Source organism: Tachyglossus aculeatus, chromosome 6, assembly GCF_015852505.1.
Source record: "Tachyglossus aculeatus isolate mTacAcu1 chromosome 6, mTacAcu1.pri, whole genome shotgun sequence".
Taxonomy (NCBI): domain Eukaryota; kingdom Metazoa; phylum Chordata; class Mammalia; order Monotremata; family Tachyglossidae; genus Tachyglossus; species Tachyglossus aculeatus.
In genome coordinates this window covers 42708081-42732602 of record NC_052071.1, presented here as the reverse complement: position 1 = coordinate 42732602, position 24522 = coordinate 42708081, and the positions used below count along the sequence as shown (strand labels likewise).

Here is a 24522-nt window from a genome sequence, read left to right as displayed (position 1 = left end):
CATGTAGCAGCCCCGACGTCTGACCCCCTTCCCTCCACGTCTCCCCTGGGACTCAGTCTCCCAAAATGCTCAAGAGACAGCAAGGGAAGCAGTGTGGCTCAGTGGAAAGAGCCCGGGCTTTGAAGTCAGAGGTCATCGGTTCAAATCCCAGCTCCGCCACTTGTCAGCTGTGTGACTTTGGGCAAGTCACTTCACTTCTCTGTGCCTCAGTTACCTCATCTGTAAAATGGGGATTAAGACTGTGAGCCCCCCGTGGGACAACCTGATCACCTTGTAAAATCCCCAGCGCTTAGAACAGTGCTTTGCACATAGTAAGCACTTAATAAATGCCATCATCATTATTATTATTATGTGGCAGAACCAGGATTAGAACCCACATTCTCTGACTCCCAAGCCCAAGCTCTTTGCATTAGACCATGCTGCTTAAAATCTACAACTTCTATTTTTTTAAAAAAAGGTAGTTGTTAAGTGCTTACTATGTGCCAGGCACTGTACTAAGCGCTGGGGTAGATACAAGCTAATCAGGTTGGACACAGTCCCTGTCCCCCACGGGGCTCACAGTCTTAATCTCCATTTTACAGATGAGGGACCTGAGGACCAGAGAAATGAAGTGACCTCATCTGCTGGGTACTGGGCAATCCTGGGTCTCTGTCTCTTGAGCATTTTGGGAGACTGAGTCCCAGGGGAGACGTAGAGGGAAGGGGGTCAGATGTCAGGGCTGCTACATGTCTGCTCTGTGACATGCATTTTGGTGGAACTGAGCCCCGGGGGAGATGCAGGGGGAATGAGATCAGACGGCAGACGAGTGACAGATCGGGGATTAGAATCCAGGTCTTCCTAGGCTCGTGCTCTTGCTATTAGGCGAGGCTGCTTCCTGTTCCTTCCCTGTCCTCTGCCTCCGTCCCACAGAGCGGGGGCCCCGGAGGAAAGAACAGCTCATGCGAGAAGGGGGAAGGGACGAGTTGGATGAGTGTGGGTAGGAAGGCTGGAGGCCGATGAGCTCAGAGAGGCCTCTGGGGGCTGACGACAGCCCCGACGTCTGACCCCCTTCCCTCCGCGTCTCCCCTGGGACTCAGTCTCCCAAAATGCTCGGCAGACAGAGAGACTCAGGATTGCCCAATACCAGTAGTGGCAAGAGCGGTACTTGTTAAGTGCTGACTACGTGCCAAGCATTGAGAAGCAGTGTGGCATAATGGACAGAGCACGGGCCTGAGAGTCAGATGGACTTGGGTTCCAATCCTGGCCCCACCACTTGTCTCCTTCGTGACCTCGGCCATGTCACTTCACTTCTCTGTGACTCAGTTCCCTCATCTGTAAAATGAGGATTAAGACTGTGAGCCCCTTGTGGAACAGGGATTGTGTTCAACCTGATTAGCTGGTACCTACTCCAGCACTTAGTATAGCACCTGGCACGTAGTAAGTGCTTAACAAATACCATAAAAGGAAAAAAAAAAGGACGAGGTTTAACCCAGGGGTTGGTATACCACAATCAGATCAGACCCAATCCCTGACCCAATGGTGCCCACAGTTTTAGGAAAGGTGAATGAGTACTGGATCCCCATTTTACAGATGAGGGAACTGAGGCCCAGGGAATTTAAGTGACCTTCCCAAGATCACACAGTAGGACCCAGTGAACTACTTGTCCCCACTGTTCTGGGAGAGTAGAGCCTCCTCCCTCAGTTGAATGATGATGCTCCCTCCTTGGAGACAGTCAGACTCCACAGCGTTAAGAGCCGGGGAAGCTGAAAGGAGACTGCAGCTGGAGGGAAACCCCCTGCCTCTCAGGAAAACGAGGGACGGCACATACAAAGCCCGACCAGAGCAGGGTCAGAGAAAGAGCATCCTGGTGATGAGGACAAGGAGGAGGAGGAGAGGGAGTACAAGAAGGAGATGAGGAAGAGGAGGACAAGGACTAGAAGGAAGACAACAACCAACAGGAGGTGGACGAGGATAAGGAGGATGAGGACAAGGATGACGGAGGACAAGGATGAGCAGGAGGATGATGAGGATAAGGATGATGAGGATGACGAGCCGGAGGAGAATGAGAAGGAGGAGGACAACGATAATAAAAATAATAATAATAATGATGATGGTATTTGTTAAGCGCTTACTAAGTGCTAAGCACTGTTCTAAGTGATGGGGGAAGAGGGTAAACAGGTTGTCCCACGTGGGGCTCACAGTCTTAATCCCCATTTTACAGATGAAGTAATTGAGGCACAGAGAAGCAGAGTGATGTGCCCAAAGTAACACAACTGACAAGTGGGGGAGCTGGGATTAGAACCCACGACCTCTGATTCCTAAGCCCATGCTCTTCCCACTAAGCCACGCTGCTTCTCGATGAGGAGGACAAGGAGAAGGAGGACGAGGAGAAAGAAGAGGACTGTGAGCCCGTTGTTGGGTAGGGACCATCTCTATATGTTGCCAACTTGTACTTCCCAAGCACTTGGTACAGTGCTCTGCACATAGTAGCGCTCAATAAATACGACTGAATGAATGAATGAATGAAAGAGGAGGAGAAGGATGAAGAGGAAGCCAAGGAGGATGAGGACAAGGACGACGATGACGAGGAGGAGGAAGAGGAGGAGGTCGATGATGAGGCGGAAGAGGACGAGGAGGAGGACTACAAGGAGGAGGAGGAGAAGGAGGAAAAGGATGAGGAGGACAAGGATGAGGAGAACAAGGAGGTTGAGCACAAGAACACGGAGGAGGACAAGGACAAGGATGCAAAGGAGCAGGAGATGCTACAGAACTCACCTCGTGTCACATCCCGAGTGCCAAGACAAGCTGAAGGCATCGGAGGGAAAGTGCATGGTGGTGGCCGCTTCAGCCCGGACCTCGGACAGCTTGGCCAGGTGCCATGAGTGAGGCCTGATGACAGGAACGTTCCTCCTGCCAAGAGCGGACAACAAGAATGGGGAGGAAGTCAGCTTAAAGGAACCAGGGCTGAAATCACTTCCTGGACAGCTTTTGGCTTCCCTCCTCCGCCACCGCCCCCTCCCCAGATAAAGGGAGATGCTTTATCAGGAGATCCCACAAGGTCTGGGCACCCCATCCGGCTCTTCTGAGCCCCCCACCCCTACCCCTTCAAAGGCACCATGCCACAACCCTTCTAACACTCCTCCCCACTGCAGACGTCCAGCGCCCTGGGCTGCGGCAAAAAAATTCATGGAGATCAAGGGTTGGGTCCCCACACAGTCTCTCAGACCCTCTTGATCTTTTGGGTTAGTTTGGAGCAGAAGTTGCCCTGCAAACACAAGAACCTCCCTACCCTCATCCTGGGAGAAAATAAACTCTGCCCATTTCATTTTAGTCAAGTCTCTCCAGGGTGTGGGAAAAACCTTTTTTCATTTTTTTTTTTTAAAGCCACAATCATTCTGAAGCTGCTCCTTCTGCTTTCTGCATCAACTTGCAAGCTGGTCAAGACAGGGACTGGGGTCTTCTTCTCTTGTGCGTGCCCAAGCTAGAAGGGAGAAGCAGCGTGGCCTAGTGGAAGGAGCCTCTCAGCTCTGCCACTTATCTGCTGTGTGACCTTGGGTAAGTCATTTTACTTCTCTGTGCTTCAGTTCCCTCACCTGCAAAATGGGGATTCATTACCTGTTGTTCCTCCCATTTATTATTATTAATAATAATAATAATAATAATAATAATAATAATAATGGTATTTGTTAGGTGCTTACTATGTGCCAGGCACTGTACTAAGCTCTAGGGTGGATATAAGCAAATCAGGTTGAACACAGTATTGAATCCCATGGAGAACCTGATTTATCTTGTATCTGCCCCAGTGCTTGTTACCATGCTTGGCCTATAGTAAGGACTTAACAAATACCCAAAATCTTATTATCACCATTATTATTACTAGAACAGGGCTCTGCACAGCCACAGGTGTTCGGGTGAGTACTGAGGAAAGGATGAATCTTCCCCGGCCCAAATTTGAAAAGGAGATCCTCATATCTTCAGCAAAGATCAGGAGTGCTCCCTGGATGTCCATCACTCATTTCAATCTGTCAGTGGTGTTGATTGAGTGCTTACTATGTGCAGAGCATTGTACTAAGCGCTTGGGGGGGTACAATACAATAGAATTAGCGGACAAGACCCCTGCCTCTAACGAGTTTACAGTCTAGAAGACTGCGTGTGTAATATGGAACCACAAGCAGCTGTCCGTGATACCTTTTGACTAACCAGCCTTCACCCCAAGACTCCCTATTAGTCAGTAGTATTTACTGAGCACTTAGTATGTGCAGAGCACTACACTAAGCACTTGAGAGAGTACAACAGAGTTAGCAGACGCACTCCTTCCCCATAAGGAGTTTGCTACTTTTTCTAGTGGCTCCAGCTTAAAACCACATGTAGTGAACTTTAGGTAAAGAGTGTCAAGACACTAAACTTCCCACTGTGCGCTTAATCTGTTCAGAGCACTGTGCCAAGCACTCAACCAATCTTATTTACTGAGCTCTTACTGTGTGCGGTGCACTGGACTCAGTGCTTGGGAGAGTATAATGTAACAATAACAGAGTTGGTAAACACAGTCCTCGCACACAATGAGCTTTTAGTCTAGAGGGGGAGGCAGACATTAAGTTATATAAGTAACTTATGGCTCTGTACATAAGTGCTTTGGGGCTGAGGGAGGGGGAGATAGAGGGTGCAACTCCAATTGCAAGGGCGATGCAGAAGGGAGTGGGAGAAGAGAAAATGAGGGTTTAGTCAGGGAAGGCCTCTTGGAGGAGAGGGCCTACAATAAGGCTTTGGAGGTGTGGAGAGGGAGGACGTTCCAAACTAGGAGCTCAGCATCTGTCTCTCCCTCTAGAGCGTAAGCTCGTTGTGGGAAGGGAATCAATCAATCAATTGTATTTATTGAGCGCTTACTGTGTGCAGAGCACTGTACTAAGCGCTTGGGAAGTACAAGTTGGCAACATATAGAGACAGTCCCTACCCAACAGTGGGCTCACAGTCTAGAAGGGGGAGACAGAGAACAAAACCAAACATATTAACAAAATAAAATAAATAGAATAGATATGTACAAGTAAAATAAATAGAGTAATAAATATGTACAAACATATATACATATATACAGGTGCTGTGGGGAAGGGAAGGAGGTAAGGAAGGAGAATGCATCTACAATCTCTGCTGTGTTGTGCTCCAAGTGCTTAGTACAGTGCTCTGCCCGAAGTAAGCGCTCAATAAACACAATCATTGGACTGATTGATTGAGAGCATCTGGGGACACAGCAACCACATACAGCACGGCAACTGTGAGGAGCGCTTTGCGGAAGGTGGGTCGCGGGGAGGTGGGGGGCAGAGTGTGGGTGGGGAGGAACCCGGGGGGGCAGAGGGTAAAGGAGGCTCCTGGATGCCAGCTTCAGATGCCGGCATTCCACCAAGGGCAGCGAGGACGAGATAAGAAGGGAAAGAGGAAGCTATCTGATGCGGGTCGGGGCTGTTCATTCATTCAATCGTATTTATTGAGAGCTTACTGTGTGCAGAGCACTGGACTAAGCGCTTGGGAAGTACAAGCCGGCAACATATAGAGACGGTCCCTACCCAACAATGGGCTCACAGTCTAGAAGGGGGAGACAAACAACAAAACAAAACATGTAGGCAGGAGTTAAAATCGTCAGAATAAGTAGAATTATAGCTATATGCACATCATTAACAAAATAAATAGAATAGTAAATATGTACAAGTAAAACAGAGTAATAAATCTGTACAAATATATACAAGTGCCGTAGGGCGGGGAAGGAGGTAGGGTTGGGGAGGAGGAGAGGAAAAAGGGGGCTCAGTCTGGGAAGGCCTCTTGGAGGAGGTGAGCTCTCAGTAAGGCTTTGGAAGGAGGAAAAGAGCTAGCTTGGCGGATGTGTGGAGGGAGGGCATTCCAGGCCAGGGGAAGGACGTGGGCAGGGGATCGACAGCGGGACAGGTGATAATGAGGTACAGTGAGGAGGTTGGCGGCAGCAGAGGAGCGGAGGGTGCTGGCTGGGCTGTAGGAGAGAAGGGAGGTGAGGTTGGAGGGGACGAGGGGATTGAGAGCCTTGAAGCTAAGAGTGAGGAGTTTTTGCTTGATTCGTAGGTTGACAGGCAACCACTGGAGATTTTTGAGGAGGGGAGTGACATGCCCAGAGCGTTTCTATACAGAGATAATCCGGGCAGCAGAGTGAAGTATAGACTGAAGTGGGGAGAGACAGAAGGATGGGAGATCAGAGAGGAGGCTGATGAGGTAATCCAGTCGGGATAGCACTGCAATCATGGCTGGGATTTTGGGGGAGAAAACTGGGCAGGAGAAGCGGTTCCTGCAGTCTCCAGACACACAAAGTTCCTCGTGGCATAGTGGACAGAGCAAGGGCCTGGGAATCAGAAGGTCATGGGTTCTAATCCCGACTCCTCCACGTGTCTGCTTTGTGGCCTTGAGCAAGTCACTTGACTTCTCTGGGCCTCAGTTACCTCATCTGGAAAATGGGGATTAAGACTGTGAGAGCCCCACGTGGGCCAGGGACTTAATCCATCCTAACTGGCTTATATCCACTCCAGCATTTTAGTACAGTGCCTGGCATATTGTAAGAGCTTAACAAATACCATTATTATTATTATTATTATTATTATTATTATTATTATTATTATTATTATTACTGGGAGCCTCAGAGGGGGCAGAGACTCAGTCCTGCCTCATAATCTTGTATCTACCCCATGATATGGCACAGTGCTTTGTGCACAGCAAGGGCTTACCACACACACCACAATTATTATTATTATTGCTTAGCTGTAGATTTTACTGCATGGAGAAGGAAACTCTTGGGAAGTACTGCTGCCCAGTGGAAAGAGAATGGATCCGGGAGTCGGATGACCTCGGTTCTAAACCCGGTTCTGCCACTCACCAGCTTTGTGACTTGGGGCAAGTCACATGACTTCTTTGTGTCTCGGTTACCACAATTCTAAAATGGGGATGAAGACTGTTAGCCCCATGTTGGAAAGGGACTGTGTCCAATCCAATTACCTTGTATCTACCCCATCACTTAGTACAGTGCCTGGCACATAGTAAGTACCACAATTACTCCTATCATTATTATTATTAACTTCTTTGTGCCTCAGTTACCTCATCTGTAAAATGGGGATGAAGACAGTGAGCCCCATGTGGTAAAGAGACTGTGTCTAACCTGATTATCTTTTATCTACCCTAGCACTTAGTACAGTGCTTGGAACACAGTAGGGACAGGGATTCTCTCTACTGTTGAATTATACTTTCCAAGCACTTAGTATAGTGCTCTGCACACAGTAAGCACTCAATAAATATGACTGAATGAATACATGACCAAATTTTATTATTATTATTGTGCTTACTGGGTGGAGAGCACTGTATTAAGCACTTGAGAGAATATAATGGAGTTAGAGGATATGTTCCCTGGTCACAAACATGTGAAGCAGGGTGGCCTAATGGAAAATCACAGGCCTGGGAGTCAGAAGACTTGGGTTCTAATCCCACCTTTGAGACTCACCTGTTGTGTGACCTTGGGAAATTCACTCCACTCCTCCGTGCTCAGTTTCCTCAAATGCAAAATTGGGATTCAATACCTGGTCTCTCTCCTACTTAGACTATGACCCCCAACCTGTGTCCAACCTGATTAACTAGTATCTAACCCAGCGCTTAGAACAGTGCTTGACACATAGTAAGCACATAATGAATACCAGGCTAGAGTGACTGTAACATTCACTCAAGTTCAAAAGGTTTACAAGCCCTCAATCCCCTCTCACACATCTCCAAAGAACCACATGGGCAAAAAATCCCATCAGCTTTCATTATTATTTGCCTTACACAATACGTCCTCCTCACGTCCAACTGACTAGTACTGATAATATTTTTTTATGGTAGTTGTTAAGCGCTTACTATGTGCCAGGCACTGCACTAAGCACTGGGGTAGATAGAAGCTAATCAGGTTGGACACAGTCCATGTCCCACGTGGGGCTCACTGTCTTAATCCCTATTTTACAGATGAGGGAACTGAGGCCCAGGGAAGTGAAGTGACTTACCCAGGGTCACAGAGCAGACAAGTGGCAGAGCCGGGATTAGCACCCAGGTCCTTTTGATTCCTAGTGATATGTCCACTAGGCCGTGCTGAATAATAAATAATAATAATAATGGTAATAAACAACTTTAATAGAGCTACAATTGTTCTAATGAAAAATTCACATGCCCATTATCTCCTTTTCACCTTACAACATCCCTAGGTAGGAGGGTTAGGGTTTTGGTGGTCCCCCAAAGCCTCCCTGTGCCTCCCCCAGCCCACAGGGGCCAAAGACCTCCAAGTTGAGGCAGAGGGCCGAGCATCTGCCTTACCTCCTTCCCTTCCTCACAGCACCTGTATATATGTATATATGTTTGTACATATTTATTACTGTATTCATTTATTTATTTTACTTGTACATATTTATTCTATTTATTTTATTCTGTTAATATGGTTTATTCTCTGTCTCCCCCTTCTAGACTGTGAGCCCACCGTCTCTATATGTTGCCAACTTGTACTTCCCAAGTGCTTAGTACAGTGTTCTGCACACAGTAAGTGCTCAATAAATACGATTGAATGAATGAATGAATGAATGAATGAATGAATCCGCCTTCAGCCCGGCCAGTCGCCCAGAGCTGCCCAGTGGCAAGTGAGGAGGGGGTGACAAGTCGGGCCGGCTACCAAAAACAGGCTTTCTCCAGCAATGTTGGCCCCTGGCCCCGGCCCGGCCCCCTCCGACAAATCGCCGGCCAATGCAGAAGCCAGGGACGCCTTCCGTGGCCGTGGAGGGCTCAGGAAAAAAGCAAGGAAGTGATGTTAGGGAAAGATAAAGCTCACGTCCAAAAAGAACTTTTAAAAATACATAAAAGGCGGGAGGGAAAAACACCTCCGACACACGCACTTAAAAGAATTCTTGGCTTCCTCCTCCACACAGACCTCGCTCGGCGGCCGTCTCTGGGGGGTTTCTAGGTCAGGGGGGAGGAAAGCACAACTCAGAGGTCAGAAGGTGAGGAACCAGCTCTGGTTCAGGCTGGGGAACCAGCGGATTTGCAGCTTCCAGAGCCTGCCCTGCTACAGAGAAGCAGCGTAGCTCAATGGATAGAGCACCAGTCTGCGAGTCAGAAGGACCTGGGTTCTAACCCCAGCTCTGCCACTTGTCTGCTGTGTGAACTTGGGCAAGTCAGTTCACGTCTCTGGACCTTAGTTACCTCATCTGTAAAATGGAGATTACGAATGTGAGCCCTTTGTGGGACAGGGACTGTGTCTAACCTGATTAACTTGTACCTACCCCAGTGTTTAGAACAGGGCTTGGCACATAGTAAGCGGTTACTAAGTACCATAATTATTAATCGTCATTATTATTACAGCGGTTCTTTCTCGGCTGGGGTGAATCAATCGATCAGCGGTATTTATTGAGCGCTGACTCTGTGCAGAGCCCCGGGCTAAGCGCTTGGAAGAAGGGGAGACAGTCCAGTCCAGAGGGGAAGACAGACATTGATATAAATAATTCATAGATTCATTCAATCACATTTATTGAGCACTTGCTGTGTGCAGATCACTGTACTAAGCAATTGGGGAGGGTACAATACAACAATAAATGGACACATTCCCTGCCTGCAATGAGCTTACAGTCTATTTCTGCATACAAGTGCTCTGGGGATGAGGGTGGAGCGAATGTCATATGCCCAAAGGGTACAACTTGGATCTTTCCCACTTCCTGAGTGTGTGAAGGCGCCCTGCTCCAGACCCAGGGCCACAAGAACTACCTTTCAAGATGCCCTATACACCGGGTTCCTTCTCGCCACTGACTCATTGCTTAAGCCCTCCCTCCTACCGCGAACTCCCTGCCGGGGGACCACTGCTCTCCCCATCCTGTTAAAATCCCCTCTCCTCCAACCGATTAGTCAGTAGTATTTATTGAGCACTTTCTACGTGTAGAGCACTGAACTAAGCACTTAGGAGAGTGCAATACAACAGAGAAGCAGTGTGGCTCAGTGGAAAGAGCCCGGGCTTGGGAGTCAGAGGTCATGGGTTCCGCCACATGTCTGCTGTGTGACCTTGGGCAAGTCACTTAATTTCTCTGAGCCTCAGTTACCTCATCTGTCAAATGGGGATTAAGACTGTGAGCCCCACGTGGGACAACCTGATCACCTTGTATCCCCCCTAGTGCTTAGAACAGTGCTTCGCACATAGTAAGCACTTAACAAATGCCATCATTATTATTAGCAGGAACGTTCCCTGCCCAAAACGAGTTTTACAGTCCAGAGGGTCCTCCAAGAGACCTTCCCTGATGATTCCCTCATCCTCCCACCCAAGCGCTTAGTACAGTGCTCTGCACACAGTAAGTGCTCAATAAATACAATTGATTGATTGATTGATTGATTTCCCCCACTCACTGCCACTCTTTCTTCCTGCTTCCTATCACAAACACCTTTATAGTTTCTTGAAAGGTTGGGGGCCACCTATGATCCAAAATATCATATCTCCACAGTCCAGGCGGCCGCAGATTTTAAAAAGCCCTGGCCTAGGGAGAAGGGTTGTGTGTAGACCTCAGAGAAACCCGAGGCTGGAACCAGTTTGGAAACTGTGAGCCTTTTGGAGCAGCAGCGTTCTGGCTCACAGACAGAGCAAAGGACTGAGAGGCAAGAAACCTGGCTTCTAATCCCAGCTCTGCCACCTCCCTGCTGCGAGGCTCTGGACAAGTCACTTACCTTCTCTGGGCCTCAAGGTTCTTCATCTGTAAAACAGGGATTCAATGCCTCTTCTCCACCCATCCCCTACTTAGACTGTAAACCCTGCATGGGACAGGGACTGTGATCTGACTGCATTATAGTAATAATAATAATGGCATTTGTTAAGCGCTTACTATGCGCCAAGCACTATTCTAAGCGCTGGGGTGGATAAAAGGTAATCGGGTTGTCCCACGTGGGGCTCACAGTCTTAATCCCCATTTTACAGATGAGGTAGCTGAGGCACAGAGAAGTCAAGTGACTTGCCTAAAATCACACAGCTGACAAGTGGCGGAGCTGGGATTAGAACCTACAACCTCTGACTCCCAAGCCCGGGCTCTTTCCACTGAGCCACGTATCTTGACCGCAATATTTAGCACGGTGCTTGGCATATAGTAAGCACTTAAATATCAAAATATCAAATTGATGATGACGATGATTACTACTTGACCTGGAACATTAGGCAAGGTCTCAGAGGGTCCCAGAAAATCGAGGTTTGTGTGTCTAAGGACCTGGGTTCTAATCCCGGCTCTTCCATTTGTCTGCTGTGTGACCTGGGCAAGTCACTTAACTTCTCTGGGCCTCAGCTACCTCATCTGTAAAATGGGGATTAAATCCCCCTCTCCCTCTTGTGAACCCCATATGGGTCAGGGACGGGGTTCAACCTGATTAGCTTGTACCTACCTCAGTGCTTAGAACAGTACCTGGTGCACAGTAAGTGTTTAATGAATACCATAATTTTGTTGTAATTACAGACCTGCTATGGGCCTGAGAAAACACCACCTGGACTGCAGCTCCTCAATCAGATAGTGGTATTTACTAAGTGCTTACTGTGTGCAGAGCATTCATTCAATCATATTTATTGAGAGCTTACTGTGTGCAGAGCACTGTACTAAGCGCTTGGGAAGTACAAGTTGGCAACATAGAGAGACAGTCCCTACCCAACAACGGGCTCACAGTCTAGAAGGGGGAGACAGACAACAAAACAAATCATGTGGACAGGTGTCAAGTCATCAGAATAAATAGAAATAAAGCTAGATGTACATCATTAACAAAATAAATAGAATAGTAAATATCTACAAGTAAAATAAATAGAGTAATAAATATGTACAAACTGGTGCTGTGGGGAGGGGAAGGAAGGAGGGAGGGGGATGGGGAGGAGGAGAGGAAGGAGGGGGCTCAGTCTGGGAAGGCCTCCTGGAGGAGGTGAGCTCTCAGTAGGGCTTTAAAGGGAGGAAGAACACTGCACTAAGCACTTGGGAGGGTACAATATAACAGCTGGTAGGCATGTTCCCTGACCACAACCACTGCCTTGCTTCCCCTCCCTACCCTAGGAGTAAAGACAAGCTTTGATGACCCTTACTTAGTACAGTGCTCTGCACATAGTAAGCGCTCAATAAATACGATTGAATGAATGAATCCCAACAAACCACCAGCAGCCCCCTTGTCAGGTAACTTTTAATAATAATAATTGCATTTGCTCAGCGCTTATTATATGCCAAGCACTGTACTAAGGTGTTCTAGACTGTGAGCCCATTGTTGGGTAAGGACCGTCTCTATATGTTGCCGACTTGTACTTCCCAAGCGCTTAGTACAGTGCTCTGCATATAGTAGAGAAGCAACGTGACTCAGTGGAAAGAGCACGGACTTTGGAGTCAGAGGTCATGGGTTCAAATCCCGACTCCACCAGTGGTCAGCTGTGTGACTTTGGGCAAGTCACTTAACTTCTCTGTGCCTGTTACCTCATCTGTGAAATGGGAATTAAGACCGTGAGCCCCCCGTGGGACAACCTGACCACCTTGTAACATCCCCAGTGCTTAGAACAGTGCTTTGCACATAGTAAGCACTTAATAAATGCCATTATTATTATTATTATTATAGTAAGCATTCAATAAATACGATTGAATGAACAAATGAGGTAGATTCAAGAAAATCATCTCCCACATGGAGCTCACAGTCTGAGTAGGAGGGAGAATAGGTATTGAATCCCTATGCTGCAGGTGAGAGAACTGAGACACAGATAAATAATAATAATAATAATGGTATTTGTTAAGCACTTACTATGTGCTAAGCACTGTTCTAAGATCTGAGGTAGATACAAGGTAATCAGGGGATAAAGGAGTCCCACAGGGGGCTCACAGTCTTAATCCCCATTTTCCAGATGAGGTAACTGAGGCCCAGAGAAGTGAAGTGAATTGCCCAAAGTCACATAGCTGCCAAGTGGCGGAGCCGGGATTTGAACCCATGACTGTCTGATTCCTAGCCCCATGCGCTATCCACTATGCCATGCTGCTTCTCAGAATGACTTGCCCAAGGTCACACAGCAGATTAGTGGCAGATCCGGGATTAAAATCCAGGTCTTCTGTCTCCCAGGTCTGTGTTCTTCCCACTGATAACAATAATAATTGTGGTATTTAAGTGTTTTCTATGTGCCAGGCAGTGTACTAAGCACTGGGGTGGATAAAAGCAAATCGGGTTGGTCACAGTCCCTGTCCCACATGAGGCTCACAGTCTTAATCCTCATTTTACTGAGGAGGTAACTGAGGCACGGAGAAGATAAGTGTCTTGTCCAAGGTCACCCAGTGGACAAGTGGTGGAGTCAGAATTAGAACTCAGGTCTCGTGTCTCAGGCCCATGCTCTTTCCACTTGGCCACGCTGCTTACCAAAAAGCCACCTCACGCCACCTTTCATTCATTCATTCAATCATATTTATTGAGTGCTTACTGTGTGCAGAGAACTGTACTAAGTGCTTGGGAGAGTACAGTATAATAAAAAACAGAAACATTCCCTGTCCACAATGAGCTTACAGTCTGAAAACAAGACTGCAAGGGCCTGTCTTTATAAGGCAGGAAGGGAAAAGTTGAAATTAGAGAAGTTAAAGCACTTGAACTAGACACTGTATGGCAGGGCTGGAGGGGAGTCCGTTCCTTGGACCAAAGTGAGGAGAAATATAGCAGCATGGCCTAATGGATAGAGCACAGGCCCGGGATGCCACTTGTCTGCTGTGTGACCTTGGGCAAATCACTTCACTTCTCTGGGCCTCGGTTACCCATCTGTAAAATGGCGATTAAGACTGTGAGCTCCAAGTGGGCCAGGGACCGTGTCAACCCAATTTGCCTGTAACCAGCCCAGCACTTCGTACAGTGCCTGGCATATAGTCAGCGCTTAACAAGTACCATAATTATTATTATTAGATAGCGAAGAGGCCCTACAACTGGTTCCCCAGGCAGACGAGAACACTCCCCTCCTCAGAAGCGAGAAGCCCCCTCAGGATCTGCCCCAAGCCCGTCTGGGAGACGAGAACATTCACTTTCTCAGAGCCAAGAAGCTTCCTCATTACCTTTCATTCACTCGTTCATTCAATCATATTTATTGAGCACTTACTATGTGCAGAGCACTGTACTAAGCACTTGGGAGAGGAAAATATAACAATAAACAGACACATTCCCCTTACAGTCTAAAGGGGGAGATACACATTAATAGAAATAAATTACATATATGTACATAAGTGCTATGGGGCTGGGAGCATGTTTTGTTTTGTTGTCTACCTTCCCCTTCTAGACTGTGAGCCCATTGTTGGGTAGGGACCGTCTCTATATGTTGCCGACTTGTACTACCCAAGCGCTCGGTACGGTGCTCTGCACACAGTTAGCACTCAAAAAATACAATTGAATGAATAAATGAATGAATAAAGGGAGCAAGTCAGGGCAACACAGAAGGGAGGGGGAGAAGAGAAAAGGAGGACTTAGGGAAGGCTTCTTAGAGGAGATGCGCCTTCAATACTTTGAATGGAGGGGGAGAGTAACTGTCTGTTGGATTTGAGGAGGGAGGCCATTATCTGCACCAAACCCCGTGGGCAGACAAGAAGTTCCCTCGGTATCTGCCTCTAGTCCCAGGGCAGATGAAAAAACTCACCTCCTCAGAGCCGAGAAGCTCCTTCACTCAGTTCTTCCCCAAGGCCCCCGGCAGACGAGATCACATCTCAGGACGGCAAAGCTCCCTCAGTATCTGCCCCAGCCCAGGCAGCACAAACAGTAGCCACCCGTCAGCACGACCATCTCCACAATGACTCCGCCCTGAGTTTCCTTTCCCAGACTTTCAGTCCGATTTCCCAGATTTTGAGGAGTTGCCAGGAAGGGAAAGGGAAAGAAGGCAGGGGATGCAGCGGGAGGAAGCTATGCCCTCCCACAAGTCACAGTTTAGCCTTGTCTTTATCTTCAGGGTGACTTCAGGATGGGAGGGCGGGGGGGGGGGGGGGGCAGGGAAGGGAAGGGGCTGTCCACAATCCACACTCTACACCCCCACATGTTGTTAACTGGCTAGCCTTCCTTCAATTAATCAATTAATGGTATTTATTGAGTTCTTACTGTGTGCTGAGCACTGGGCTAAGTGCTTGGGAGAGGCCAATGCAACAGGGTTTGTAGACACATTCCCTGCCCATGAGGAGCTTACAGACTAAAGGGGGAACTCACAATCCAATCCGGTCTTACACCCTGTTGAGGAGGGGTGGGAGTTTGTACATATTTATTACTCTATTTATTTATTTTACTTGTACATATCTATTCTATTTATTTTATTTTGTTAGTATGTTTGGTTTTGTTCTCTGTCTCCCCCTTTTAGACTGTGAGCCCACTGTTGGGTAGGGACTGTCTCTATATGTTGCCAACTTGTACTTCCCAAGCGCTTAGTACAGTGCTCTGCACACAGTAAGCGCTCAATACATATGATTGATTGATTGATTGATTGGGAGGACTGAGAGCTCTTGCTTGAAGCCAGTTCAATTGCTTCTTCTGTAAAATCTGTGCACACAGTAAGCACTCAATAAATAGGACTGGATGAATAAAATGGAGATTAAACCTGTGAATCCCATGTGGGACATTGACTGTGTCCAACTGGATTAGTTTTTATCTACCACAGCATTTAGTAGTTGTAAGCACACAGTTAGCGCTTAACAAATTCCATTAAAAAAATGTGGGCCAGGGCCAGTGTGTTATCTGACTATATTGTATCGATCCCGGCACTTAGCACAGTCCATGGCACATAGTAGCTTTTACACTGTGAGCCCACTGTTGGGAAGGGACTGTCTCTCTATGTTGCCAACTTGTACTTCCCAAGCGCTTAGTACAGTGCTCTGCACACAGTAAGCGCTCAATAAATACAATTGAATGAATCTTGTTATAGAGACGGTCCCTACCCAACAGCAGGCTCACAGTCTAGAAGGGGGAGACAGACAACAAAACAAAACATATTAACAAAATAAAATGAATAGAATAAATACGTACAAATAAAATAAATAAATAAATAGAGAAATAAATATGTACAAACATATATACACAAATACAGGTGCTGTGGGGAGGGGAAGGAGGTAAGGTGGGAGGGATGGGGAGGGGGAGGAGGTGATCAGGTCCCATATGGGGCTCACGGTCTAAGTCAGAAGGAGAACAGTACTGAATCCCCATTTTGTAGTTGAGGTAACTGAGGCACAGAGAAATGAAGTGAATTGTCCCAGGTCACACAGCAGTTCAGTGGAGAAGCCACGATTGGAACCCAGGTTCTCCAACTCCCAGGGCCGGGCTCTTTCCACTAGGCCATGCTGTTTCTCTAGTAAGCACTTAAACAAATTCCACACTTATTATAGTAAGGACTTTTACAGATACCACAGTTATATTAATTATAAGTGCTTAGTATAATGTTTTGCACACAGTAAGTGCTCAATAAATACAATTGAATGAATATTATTAACTGAGACTAAGGGCATGAGAGTCAAGGGTTTCCAGTCTGTTGCAGCCTTGTCCTAACAATCCACCTCCACTCTTTACCGGTGTCTTTTTTTTTTTAAATGGCATTTGTTAAGCGCTTACTATGTACCAGGCACTGTTCTCAGTGCTGGGTAGATGCAAGCTGATCAGGTTGGACACAGTCCCTGTCCCACATGGGGCTCACAGTCTTCATCCCCATTTTTACAGATGAGGAAACTGAGGCACAGAGAAGTGAAGTGACTTGTCCGAGTTCACACAGCAGACAGGTGGCAGAGCTGGGATTAGAACCCAGGCCAGTGCTCTATCCATTAGGCCACACTGCTTCTCTGTGTCTTAGTTCCTACCTCCTGGGTCTTCCCTCAGTCAGCTGTTCTGGTCTCCAGGAGCACTGATTTTAAGTCAACAACTGTAAGAGCAGGCTCCGACTTTGGACAGCTTGTGGCAGGGCCAAGAGAAGGTCATGGTGCTGGAAAAACACTTCATTTGGCATTTCGGATCACTAGATTGAAGCCCTTTAAGGTCAGATATTGCATCAGCTAATTCTATTGAATTCTCCTAAGCACTTAGTACTGTGCTCCACCCAAGGTAGACGCTCAATAAATTGACCAAGTGGTGGCAGAATGTCTTCCTTCCCCCAGCGCACATCTGCCGGGACCCAGCAGGATTCCTCAGTTTCCTCATCTGCAAAATGAGGATTCAATGTCTGTTCCCCCTCCTACTTAGACAGTGAGAAGCTGTGTAGCCTAGTGGATAATGCACCGTCCTGGGAGTCAGAAGGGCCTAGGTTCTAATCCTGGCTCTGCCATCTGTCCGCTGTGTGACCTTGGGTAAGTCACATAACTTCTATGTGCCTCCGCTTACTCATCTGTAAAATGGGGACTAAGATTGCAAGCCCCTTGTGGGACAGGAATGGTGTCCACCCTAATTAGCTTGTATCTACCCCAGTGCTTAGTAAGTGCTTAACAAATGCCACAAAAAAACCTGATGATCTTATTTCTACCCCAGCGTTTAGTACAATGCTTAGCCCTTCTTAAGCATTTATAAGATACCACAGCTATTATCATTATTATTATTATAATGCCAAGTTGGGATGCAGAGGGCACTGAGTGCAGGGTGACGTGCATTGAGAATTTTTCTGCAAGAATGTAACTCCAGAACTATAGCAGAACTGGATGTTTGCTAAGGAAACCTTAAGCTTTTTGCAGGCAGCAAACATGTCTACCAACAGTTATACAGTACTCTCCAAGCGCTTAGAACAGTGCTTGGCATATAGTAAGCGCTTAACAAATACCATCATTATTACAATGCTTTGCACACAGTAAGCCCTCAATAAATACCATTGATTGAATGATTGAATTTCCAGGATGGCCACAGAATGGGATGTGGAGAGAAGGGAACCAAGGCTGAATCACTAATTCTAGTTCAGATGCAGAATCACAGATGAAGTTAATCAAGCATAATAATAATGATAAAAAATAATAACTGTGGTAGTTGTTAAGCAATTACAATGTAACAAACGCTGTTCAAGCACTGGGACAGATATATGTTTATCAGGTTGGACACAGTCCCTGTCCCACATGGGGCTCACAATCTAAGTGGGAGGGAGAACAGGTATTGAAACCCCCATTTTACAGATGAGACGCCTGAGATTCAAAAGTTAAGTGACTTGTTCAAGGTCACACGGCAGGCAAGCGGCAGAGTCGGAATCTGAACTCTAGCTTTCTTCCAGTCCCATGCTCTTGCTAGTAGGTCGTGCTGCTTCTCATGTTGTTGTGTGACCTTGGGCAAGTCATTTGAACTGCTCTGGGTCTCGGTGTCCTCATATGTAAAATGGGGCTAAATACCCATTCTTCCTCCCCTTATGTGGGGGACAGGGATTGTGTCCAATTTGATTAAATTGTATCTGTCTTAGTGCGAGGCACATAGTGCTTAAAATAATAAAGTCACTGGGGGAACAGATGCGGTGAGGGGACAAGGGGTTTGAGGAGGAAGTTAAAAATGTGAAACACCTGTGAAAGCCAATGGGCATGGGTTGACTAGGCCCTGAAGGTCTGAAGCCCTTAAGCACTTGGATTTTCACCCCACCCCTACAACACTTATGTACATATCTGTAAATTTCTTTTAATATCTATCTCTCCCTCTTATCTGTAAGCTCCTTGTGTGCAAAGATCATGTCACCAACTTTGTTATATTGTACTCTCCAAGCATTTAGTACAGTCCTCTCTACCTCTCTTATGAGAAGCAGCACGGCCTGGAGATTAGAGCAGGGGCCTAGAAGTCAGGAGGACCTGGGTTCTAATCCTGTCTCTGCCACTCGTCTTCTGTGGGACCTTGGGAAAGTCGTTTCACTTCTCTGTGTCCCAGTTACCTCATCCAGCGCTTAGGACAGTGCTTTGCACATAGTAAGCACTTAATAAATGCCACCATTAATTAATCTTTAAAACGGGGATTAAGACTGTGAGTCATATGTGGGACAGGGACTGCGACCATCCCGATTAGCTTGTATCGACCCCAGTGTTTACTACATCGTCAGATACATAGTAATTTCACTTCTCTTCATGCTTCTCTTCTCACCATACTTCATGCTGCTGCCCGGATTATCTTTGTCCAGAAACGCTCTGGACATATTACTCCCCTCCTCAAAAACCTCCAATGGCTACCGATCAATCTGCGCATCAGGCAGAAACTCCTCACCCTGGGCTTCAAGGCTGTCCATCACCTCGCCCCCTCCTACCTCACCTCCCTTCTCTCCTTCTACTGCCCAGCCCGCACCCTCCGCTCCTCCACCACTAATCTCCTCACTGTACCTCGCTCTCGCCTGTCCCGCCGTCGACCCCCGGCCCACGTCATCCCCCGGGCCTGGAATGCCCTCCCTCTGCCCATCCGCCAAGCTAGCTCTCTTCCTCCCTTCAAGGCCCTGCTGAGAGCTCACCTCCTCCAGGAGGCCTTCCCAGACTGAGCCCCTTCTTTCCTCTCCCCCTCGTCCCCCTCTCCATCCCCCCGTCTTACCTCCTTCCCTTCCCCACAGCACCTGTATATATGTATATATGGTTGTACATATTTATTACTCTATTTATTTATTTTACTTGTACATTTCTATCCTACTTATTTTATTTTGTTGGTATGTTTGGTTCTGTTCTCTGTCTCCCCCTTTTAGACTGTGAGCCCACTGTTGGGTAGGGACTGTCTCTATGTGATGCCAATTTGTACTTCCCAAGCGCTTAGTACAGTGCTCTGCACATAGTAAGCGCTCAATAAATACGATTGATTGATTGATTGATTCTCTGTGCCCCAGTTACCTCATCCAGCGCTTAGGACGGTGCTTTGCAGATAGTTAGCGCTTAATAAATGCCACCATTAATTAATCTTTAAAACGGGGATTAAGACTGTGAGTCGTATGTGCGACAGGGACTGCGACCATCCCGATTGGCTTGTATCGACCCCAGTGTTTACTACATCGTCAGATACATAGTAAACACTTGAGTACCACTAAAAAAACTGTTGCATTTGGCTCTGCACACAGTAAGCGCTCAACAAATACCATCAATTTATTGACTGCTAGGCAGGAGGTGGAGCGGCGGCCCTTGGAGAGGAACTAGTAGCAATTTCTCCCTTCCTCTGGCTCAGGAGTCCAAAAAACATCCACCCCCCTGCCAAGCCTTGCCCTCTGCTATTTACTGCAGACTGCGCCCGGTCTAGGATCTAATGGGGGTTCTTTCCTTCTCTGAAAGTATTTGGAGCAAGAGAAACACAAAAGAATGTCCTTGATTAGCTGTGTTTACTTTTTGCGCTCTTCCTGCTGACACCCCCACCTTCCCTCCGGCCCTCCCAACGGAACAGTACATTCCATCTGGCCCACATGAAGGAAGGCAGGCAGAACTACGGCCGGCTCCACAGGAAGAGAACTCCTGAGAGAGGCCCGCTGGACATAACAATGCCCTGCTTGTTTATCTCAGAGCTGAGGGGAGAAAACCCCCCATCTCGGGAAGCTTGGGGCTGGGGGTCTGTCCCATGAAGGGAATATTTTGGGCCGGGGGCCTGCCCAGAAACCCGGCAGTTCCGTGTTCCCCGGACTGGTGAGCGCGTAGTGGGCAGGGCTTGTCTCTATTATTTAAGTGTACTTTCCCAAGCACTAAGTACAGTGCTCTGCACACAGTAAGCGCTCAACAAATATGACTGAATGAACGAATGACCCGTCTTTGGTATCCGCCTTAGGTGTTGGCGATAGGGGGCCACTGGTTTGGCCGCCCAAGTCCCTTGGAGATGAAAACAAAGGTTTTCCACTAAACCTGGATGCTGCCTGGTATGAGGAGAGAGAATTTTGCCCAGGGTAATAATAATAATGATGATGATGGCATTTGTTAAGTGGTTACTATGTGCAAAGCACTGTTCTAAGCACTGGGGAGGATACAAGGTGATGAGGTTGTCCCACGTGAGGCTCACAGTCTTAATGCCCATTTTACCGATGGGGGAACAGAGATACAGAGAAGTGAAGTAACTTGAACAGTCACACAGCTGATAAGTGGCGGAGCTGGGATTTGAACCCATGACCTTTGACTCCCAAGCCCGTGCTCTTTCCATTGAGCCATTCAAAGGGCTACCAAGCTCTCATCTGTGGCTCATAGGGCAGAACTCCGGGGGTCTCAGGGCCCTGTCATTGGCCTGCCTTCTCTTCACCAATCAAGAATTTGGGGATTTGGGGGATTTGGGGGAATTTGGGGATTTCAAGAGGCAGGCCTCAGATTCGCCACCTGGCCTAACTGAAAGAGAACGGGAGTCAGAGTCAGGAAACCTGGGTTCCAATCCCAGCTCTGCCACTTGTCTGTTGTACGATCTTGGACAAGCACTTCATTTCTGTGGGTCTCAGTTTCCTCATCTGTAAGAGAGCGATTAAATCCTCTTCTCTCCAATTTAGACTGTGAGCCCCATGTGGAACAGCGACTGTGCCTGACCTGATTATCTTGTATCTACCCCAGCACTTAGCACAGTGTTTGGCTCATTCTAAGTGCTAACAAATGTCATCATCATCATTACTATCATTCTACACAAAACTCTTGAGTCTCTCAGCAAACCACAGTCTCTGCGGGAGTGAAAAAGGGATGAAGGATTATTTGTGCAAAAGAAGATGTCAGAACTGAAAAAGCAAAAGATTTACATGTTTCAAATAAGGTTCATTCAGTCATTTATTCATTCAATCATATTTATTGAGTGCTTACTGTGGGCAGAGCACTGTACTAAGCACTTGGAAAGTACAAAGGAAGAACAACCCATCAAACTTAGCTAGGCCTTAGACTCCCCACCCAGACTATTTCCCATCTCTATCTCGATTCCTTCATCTCTAAAATGCTCACAACATCCCACCACAAATGTGAGAGGTATATAGAAAAGTACTAGTGCTAACTCGGAGACACTAGATGGAATTCTGTAACTTATTTTTTATATTCATGTCTGTTTCCCCTCTCTAGACTGTAAGTTCGTTGTGGGCAGGGAATGTGTCTGTTTATTGTTGGACTGTACTCTCCCAAGCGCTTAGTACAGTGCTCTGCACAAAGTAAGCGCTCAATAAATATGACTGAATGAATGAATTCCTCCAGAGGGTTGGTAAGGACAGCCCTTCATTTCCCTGTTTCTGGTTTGCCTCTACTTCCCACCCAAATGGATTTGTTTTTTAAAGTGCTAATTCATGCAGTATTACCCTGGCTCTGTCACCTCCAACGAGCCATTATAGAAATAATCTGGGCTGGTTCTTCTCTTAAAGGTAAACTACTTAATGGACAGGGTACATGACTGCTAATTCTATTGTATTATACTCCTTTAAGCACTTAGTACAGTGCTCTGCACATCGTAAGCACTCAGTAAATACCACTGAATGTGTCTGTTGTACTGTACTCTCCCAAGTGCCTAGTACAGTGCTCTGTACACAGTAAGGACTAACTATGATTGACTGATTGTTTTTCTAAAACACAAGCCTGTAGTCCTGCCTTGCAGAAGAAATTAAATTAAGACCTGGGGAGAGCTCAGAAAGAGTAGGGTGCTGAAGGTTAGGGTGGAAGGAGATGGTAATTGGTCAGTTGAATGGGATTAGCTCTTGAGGGGAGATTAGAGGAACTTTTTTTATGGCATTTATTAAGCGCTTACTATGCGCAAAGCACTGTTCTAAGCGCTCGGGAGGTTACAAGGTGATCAGGTTGTCCCACGGGGGGCTCACAGTCTTAATCCCCACTTTACAGATGAGGGAACAGGCACAGAGAAGTCAAGTGACTTGCCCAAAGTCACACAGCTGACAATTGGTGAAGCCGGGATTTGAACCCATGACCTCTGACTCCAAATCCTGTGCTCTTCCCATTGAGCCACACTGGAACTTCTTGTCATATCAATCATTGGTATTTACTGAAAGTTTTCTGTGTGCAGAGCACTGTACTAAGTGCTTGGGAGACTATAACACAGTTGGTAGACATGTTCCCTGCCCACAGTGAGCTCACAGTCTAAAAGGGGAGGCAGACATTAGTATAACTAAATTATAGATATGGACATTAGTGCTTTGGGGCTGAGAAGGGGAATGGGGATGAATATCAAGTCAATATCTTCACTGGAACCTGACAGATCTTTCTTCTGTTAATCGGCTCCAATAATCCCCTCTAGCCTTTAAACTCATTGCGGGCAAGGAAGGTGTCTATCACCAACTCTGTTATACTGTACTCTCCCAGGCACCTAGTACAGTAAGTACTCAATAAATACGACTGATTGGCTAACAGCACTTGTATATATTTGTACATATTTATTACTCTATTCATTTTATTTGTACATATTTATTATATTTTATTAATGGTGTGTATATAGCTATAACTCTATTCTGACGGTATTGACACCTGTCTACTTGTTTTGTTTTGTTGTCTGTCTCCCTCTTCTAGACTGTGAGCCCATTGTTGCGTAGGGCCGTCTCTATATGTTGCCAATTTGTACTTCCCAAGCGCTCTGCACACAGTAAGTGCTCAATAAATATGACTGAATGGATGAATGAATAAATGAATGAATAACTGAGTCACTCAATTGGTTCTCTCCCTCCTGGGTCCTCTTCCAAGCCCGTTGTTGGGTAGGGACCATCTCCACATGTTGCCGATTTGGACTTCCCAAGCGCTTAGTACAGTGCTCTGCACACAGTAAGCGCTCAATAAATACGATTGTATAAATGAATGAATCCGGCTCAAACACTTGGCTCCCACAAAACTAACCTACTCGCTGTGCCTCGCTCCAGATGACCTCCTTGCTCATGTTCTTTTTCCTGCCTGGATTTCCCTCCCCGCCCTTATCTGACAGACCAACAAGCCCTACTGAAATCATATCTCCTCCAGGAAGCCTTCCCTGACTAATCTCTCATCTTCCCATCCTATTCTCCTTCCCCAACCTTTATTTTCACTGTCTCCCTCCCTCATTTCATTTTAAGCTCCTTGAGGGCAGAGATCCCACCTACCAATTCTTGTACTTTCCCAAGAGCTTAATACAGTGCACTGCACACAAGAAATGCTCAGGAACTCCCAATCAATCAATAGCATTTATTGAGCACTATGTGCAGAGCACGGTATTAAGTGCTTGGGAGAGTATGATACAACAGAATTAGCGGACACATTCCCTGTCCACACTCCCACTGCTTGAAGACAGAGGTGCAACAGCAGACAGGGCTTGCTTTTTTTGTTTTTTAAGACTTAAAGGAATTTCCTCCAATGCTAGAAGCACAGAAGTCTTCAGATGGGGGAAGGAGAAACATGATTGCTGAATTTAGTTACGAAGACATTCGTAAATCGCCTCTAACCCATGTGCAAGGCAGAAAAAAGGTCATGCCAGTTTCCACTGATTTCTGGACCGTGTACTGACTTCCTCTGTGACCAAAAATTTGGAAAAATTTCTTTATTTTAAAATGGAATTCTGAACATGTGTGCTCAAAAGAGTCAGCAACAGATAACTGAATCCTCGTGCAAATCTGTCCCAGGAGGAACACTTGGGGCTGAATAATAATAATAATAATGATGGCATTTGTTAAGCGCT

At 46.8% G+C, this 24522-nt stretch overlaps 1 protein-coding gene across 1 annotated transcript in view; it reads right to left on the bottom strand.

Annotated features, from left to right (window-relative positions):
• Nucleotides 1-24522, bottom strand: part of SHROOM4 (shroom family member 4) — a 191942-nt gene that overhangs the window by 46784 nt on the left and 120636 nt on the right. Inside the window, exon 3 of the mRNA XM_038747855.1 lies at nucleotides 2755-2889. Coding sequence (XP_038603783.1) covers nucleotides 2755-2889 — 135 coding nt within the window. The remainder of the gene's footprint in view (nucleotides 1-2754; nucleotides 2890-24522) is intronic.